General features: G+C 43.3%; 1 protein-coding gene across 1 annotated transcript; it reads right to left on the bottom strand.

The window, feature by feature from the left end:
• Positions 1 to 1081: 1081 nt before the first annotated feature.
• LOC115463668 (gastrula zinc finger protein XlCGF7.1-like) lies at positions 1082 to 3211 on the bottom strand. Its single transcript, XM_030194376.1, has 2 exons — positions 3078 to 3211; positions 1082 to 2224 (listed from the first exon to the last, which is right to left on the bottom strand). Exon 2 carries the CDS (start codon positions 2193 to 2195, stop codon positions 1302 to 1304), a length of 894 nt encoding a protein of 297 aa, XP_030050236.1. The 5' UTR covers positions 2196 to 2224; positions 3078 to 3211; the 3' UTR covers positions 1082 to 1301.
• Positions 3212 to 6145: the final 2934 nt, after the last annotated feature.

The raw sequence follows: 6145 nt of genomic DNA, 5'->3' as shown, positions 1-6145 counted from the left end.
GAATTCATGGGTAGCTGTAACAGTCATCATACACAGCAAAGTATGTAGACATTGACTTCTACCCTCTTCCACTGTGGCCCAGTCTCATACCAAAGTTAGGGAGTGTTCCAAAGTCTGCTTCCAAAATACACCACAAAAGGTGCACAGCCTATATATACCCTCACAGTTGATCCCTAATATTACACATGATGTATCGTACTCTGGACAATGTGGGAAAACTGAAACCACAAGGAGACATAGCACTACTTATCCTTGAGTGAGGGTTCACACAAGACCCAGAACCCAGCTATATGGCTAAATCTGTGCCAGACGGGGGAGACTATGAACAACCTGAACACATCCACAAAGCACTAGTTTAAGTGTGAAGTGGACATGTTACAGGACAAAAAAAAAAAAAAATCAAGCAGTAAAACTGAACTGCTAGGCTTTACTGGTAAAACCCAGACTTCAGCACTGCTAACAGATGTTGCTAAATCCATAAAGACTACATCTCCACACTGAAGCCTACGTAGACATCCAGTAGGCCTTCTGTTACGCCCACTTACCGTTCCTTTTATCTTGCTGCACCATATGCCTGGAATAGACTTTCTGAGCCAGTACGTCAAGCTCCATCTCTGTCCGTCTTCAAATCTAGGCTAAAAGCCCACCTTTTTTATGCCACTTTTAACTCCTAACCCTTACTTGTTCAGTACACTTATTTCATCATCCCCACCTTAGTAATTCCCTTATCTCTTATTTGTCCTGTTTGTCTGTCCTAATTAGATTGTAAGCTGTTGAGCAGGGACTGTCTCTTCATGTTCTCCTCCACCCCTTCCAATGTTCACCTACCCTTGCTCTATCCTCTCCTACTTCCTTCACCCTGTCCCTCTCCCACTTACTCTCTTTTATTATTCCGCGATACCTAACTTTATTGTCTTTATCAATATTCTGTAATCCCTATTACTATGTAAGCCGCATTGAACCTGCTTTTAGTGGGAAAGCGCGGGGTACAAATGTAATAATAAATTTAAAAATGTTCTAGTGTACAGTGCTGCGTACACCTAGTAGCACTATAGAAATGCTAAGTAGTAGTAGTAGTCTTAGCATACACTTATTTTTATAGACTAACTCTTGAGATTGGAGGTATTTTCTTATTCCTATATCCAATTTTTCAAGATCTTTAAGGACCTATATGAATGAGTCATTTTATGTGGTTACTGGTTGCCTTGCTTAATGAGTTATTTATGGCATTATGAACATTTATACTGTTTCTCTCAAACGTTGGTGATTCTATACAGTTCTGGGTTGCTATACTGTCTGAACTATTTATCACAGGACAAAATAAATGATTTCTCTGTCATGTGAGTCATTTTATGACGCTGAAGGCTCCATTTCTGTCTGAAACATTTATCACATTCAGAACATTTAAATGATTTGTGTCCTGTGTGAGTCAGTTTATGCCGTTGCAGTTTGCTTTTCTGACAGAAATATTTACCACATTCAGAACACTGAAATGGTTTCTGCCCTGAGTGATTCATTTTATGCAGCTGCAGCTTGCATTTCTGACTGAAACATGTATCACATTCAGAACATTTAAATGGTTTGTGTTCCATGTGCATCATTTTATGCCTTTGCAGGTTGAATTTATGACTGAAATGTTTATCACACTCAGAACATTTAAATGGTTTGTGTCCAGTGTGAGTTATTTTATGCCTCTGCAGGTCACTTTTCTGTCTGAAACATTTATCACACTCAGAACATTTAAATGGTTTGTGTCCTGTGTGGGCTATTTCATGCTGTCGCAGCTTGCCTTTCTGACTGAAACATTTATCACATTCAGAGCATTTAAATGGTTTGTCTTTGGTGCCAGTCTCGCTAAATGGGCCAATTTTGCATATATCATGAGAGTAATGAACCTCATTCCTAAACCAGGATAGGTGATGCTTAACAAAATGTGAGTCTGTGGTTAAGTTTTCCTCAGTATCAGCACTTCTAGAAGGTCTCATATCTTCACTGACCCCCTGGGTTTCTACAAGGCTTGGGCACCAGTTAGAATTTCTCTCTTCTGTATTTGATCTCTCTTCTTTTAGGGTTATTTCTTTTAGCATGGGTGTTGTTACACTACTGTTCCCTCCTTCACTGTCAGCTGAAGGATCTGAGCTGTCTCTGGAGAAGTCTTTCCATTCCTCCTTCAGCTGTCCACTGCACAATTTCATTTTTTTCCTGTTATTCCTAAATTCATCATCTGTTGGATGAAAATGAGAGTATGAATTAATTTTACAGCTATAATGACATATATAAGAAACTATTCATATGATTAAAGACACCATTTGCGTAGCTAAGATTCTATATGCAGACAAATCACAGATGTGGAAAGAACGCCATGGGAAAGCATGCAACAGGAAAACAGGAGTGAGAAACAGATCCAGGAACTTCAAACACAGATCAAGGAACATCCAATATGAGATTAAAACTTTTATTGATGCTCTTAATGATGATTTGACATGGCACCGTGTTTCAGTCTCTTAGAAGTATTGTATTATAAAAATAACAGTCACAAATGAGTGTCTTTAGAGACTGAATTGCTAAAGGAGGTCTTGGAAAACACTGTTTATTAAGCAATTAATCTTTGAGACCATTAATTGCTTAATAAACGGTGTTTTTCAAGACCTCCTTTAGCGATTCAGTCTGTGGAGACAGACTCATTTGTGACTGCTATTTTTATAATACAATACTTTTAAGATACTCCTGAGGCAGGCACGTTGGTGCTGAAACATGCTGCCATCTCAAGTCATCAATAAAAGTTTTAATCTCATGCTGGATGTTCCTTGGTCTGTGTTTGAAGTGCCCAGATCTGTTTCCCGCTCCTGTTTTCCTGCTAAGATTCCATATGACATGTAACAGGAAGTAGTGTTGCTTGCATTGTACACAGGGACAGATGCACAATGGCACATGAAAAGAGAGAGACCATATCTGATCTCATCTTACTATATCTCATCCTCACTTCCAGTCTCTGCAATGATTCCCTTCACTCTGATTACAAAACTCTGTACTACCCTGCGGAAGAACAAGGATTCATTCAAGCCAAGCTACATCACCTTTTTCATGCAGTTCTTCACATATGCCTGCACTGGGCAGGTTTCCTCTTCCCTCAGATCCCAGGGGCTCAATTCTGAATCCTTGATCTTTAAACTGGACTAAAATCTCAGGTTTGACATTGGAGTAGCCTGTTATAGAAAAACATAGTTACAACTGAATAACGGTCAGCATAATTTTTTAAAATGCTGACTGCAATGTTGAAATGTGTTATAGTTTACAGTTTATTAAAATTTGCTATAATGCCTTATCTGTGTTGTTCAAAGCAGTTTATGAAATTCAGATTCCACAGAACATGAATGTGGAACAGAATTCCATCCAATGATAGGAAGGAATCCACAACATCCATCTCAACAAGAGATGAGCTAAACATGTACGACAGTTCCAAGGCAGCCAATGGGAGCCGTGTGCCCCCAGTGTCTAGTGCCCAAAGTTTAGAAAGATGAGTTTTCAAAGTGTTCCTGAACTTTTTTTTTTTTTTACCATTATTAGTTTTCAATTATTACTCCAGAAATCTAAAAGAGTTTACAACTGGTATAGGAATAACCAAACAAGATAGGAATGAGGAAGGTCCTAAAGGGATGACCAGAAATCCAACAAAGAATTTAATACCAAATGGTGCTTGTGGAGCCAGGTTGTCACGGTATCCAGGCACTGTTGCAAGGAAGCAGAATCCAGATTAGTAGAAGAATTAAAAAAAAAAAAATCAAACTAACAGAGTGTCATCTGCATAGCTGTACACACTAATACCAGAATCCTGTATTTCAGTTGCTAATGGATTAAGAAAAATATTCAATAACTAGTAAAAAAGGCCCGTTTCTAAGAGCAATGAAACGGGCGCTAGCAAAGTTTACCTGCGGCAGTGTCAGGAGGGCGCAGGACGGCAGCGTGGCAAGGGTGCAGGTGGGTAGTTTTTTTTTGGCGGGCGGCAGCTTCGGGGTCCCGGCGGATCAGGTGTTCGGACGGCACTCCTCCCCCTGCGTAGCTCGTGTGTGTCGCTGTGTGTCGGGGGGGGGGGGTGGAGGCCCTGCGTAGGCCGCTGTTTCTCGCAGTGCGTCGGGGGGGTAGCGTTGGAGGGAGGTGGAACTGGCGATTGGCTGAGTGTCATAGCCCCGCCCTCCACGTCATCACGTTGTGACGCGAGGGCGGGGCATACACTCATGGAATCTTGCAACTACAAATTTGCTACAGCTATATGTCATTATAGCTGTAAAATTAATTCATACTCTCATTTTCATCCAACAGATGCAGGGGGAGGAATGCTGGCTTCGGCCTAACCCCTGGTAAGCCTTTCCTCAGCTGAGAGGTGCCCAGCTCTACCACCGGCTGCCTTTCAGGTGCTGTGGAGGACTTGCAGCTCATCTGCATATCCTTACAGCCTTCTCCGGGGTGACACCCAGGTCCACTCCGATCCACTCAGGGCCTCCGCTCTAGGTGCCGGGCGCGCGGGGCATTTTTCTCTTTACATCTAATCTTCTTCCCAGTTGCTAAAGTACCTCAGTCATTTATGGCCCCTATTCACATTCTCTTCCTAGCCCTGTCCCTTCCTAATCTTTTCCCTCACCCCCTACCTCTCTCCGCTACAGGAACTCACTGCCCATCCATCGACTTCATCACCTCACCTTCTCTCCTACCCTCTTCCTCCCTCTTGGCTTTTAATCTCCGCCTCTTTCTTCCGTCCATTTTGCCTTCCCCATTCCACCTAAATACCTCTCGCCTTTGACGCCTTCGTGGCCACACCTCTTCTACTCTCCTCCGCTCACTTTTACTCCTTCTCTTTCTCTCAGCTGGTGACATCAATCCCAATCCTGGCCCCCCTCACCAACTATTATCCCAACTCTACAGATCTCACCGCGACCTCTCTAACCTCATCTCTATTTCTCTACTCCCCTCCTCTTCTCTGCCCTTCTCTTGCGCCCTATGGAATGCCCGCTCTATCTGTAACAAACTCGCCTATATCCAGGACCTCTTCATCTCGCGTCACCTCCATCTGCTCGCCATAACAGAAACCTAGCTCTGCCCTGATGACTCTGCTTCAGTCGCAGCCCTCTGCCATGGCGGTTATCTATTTTCACATACTCCTCGCCCTGCTGGCCGTGGGGGCGGTGTTGGACTACTTCTCTCTCCCTCCTCCAGATTTCAACCCCTTCTTCCACCTCAATCTCACCTTTTCCTCCTTTGAAGTCCACTCTATCCGCCTTTTCTCTCCTCTGCCTCTTCGAATAGCGGTCATTTATCATCCCCCTGATAAGTCCCTTTCATCCTTTCTCAGTGACTTTGACGCCTGGCTTGCCTTCTTCCATGATCCTTCCTCCCCCTCTCTCATCCTTGGTGACTTTAATATTCCTGCTAATGATCCTTCCAACTCTTATATTTCCAAGTTACTCGCTTTAACGTCCTTCTTTAATCTCCAACTATGCTCCACCTCCCCCACTCATCAAAATGGTCACTGTCTTGATCTCATCTTCTCCTCCACTGTTCACCTTCTAGTTTCCTTGCCTCTGATCTTCCCTCCTCTGATCACCATCTTATAACTTTCACACTTAAATCTCCTCCCGTCCTATCTTATCTAATTTATCTAGGAATCTTCACGATATTGACCCTTCATCTCTATCCTCCCATGTTTCAAACCTCCTCTCTACTGTGGCACCATCCACGTCTGTCAACGAGGCTGTTTCTTCTTACAACAATACTCTATCCTCTGCCTTAGACACTCTTGCACCTTTGATGACCAGCCCTGTAAGGCGTACAAAACCCCAACCTTGGCTGACTTCTAATATCCGCTACCTACGTTCCTGTACCTGCTCCGCCGAACGCCTCTGGCGGAAATCTCGGGCCCTTGCTGATTTCTTACACTTTAAGTTCATGCTGACCTCCTTCCAATCTGCTCTTTTACGTGCCAAACAGGATTATTATATCCAACTGACCAACTCTCTTGGCTCTAATCCTCAACTTCTCTTCACCACATTGAACTCTCTCCTCAAGGTGCCCCCTCCCCCAACTCCCCCTTCATTATCTCCTCAGACCCTTGCTGAATTCTTTCACAACAAGGTTCAAAAGATAAACCTTG

The sequence above is a fragment of the Microcaecilia unicolor genome, chromosome 2 (assembly GCF_901765095.1).
Source record: "Microcaecilia unicolor chromosome 2, aMicUni1.1, whole genome shotgun sequence".
Classification (NCBI taxonomy): Eukaryota; Metazoa; Chordata; class Amphibia; order Gymnophiona; family Siphonopidae; genus Microcaecilia; species Microcaecilia unicolor.
The sequence above is the reverse complement of the archived record's forward strand: the minus strand, read 5'-3'. Positions and strand labels throughout refer to the sequence as shown.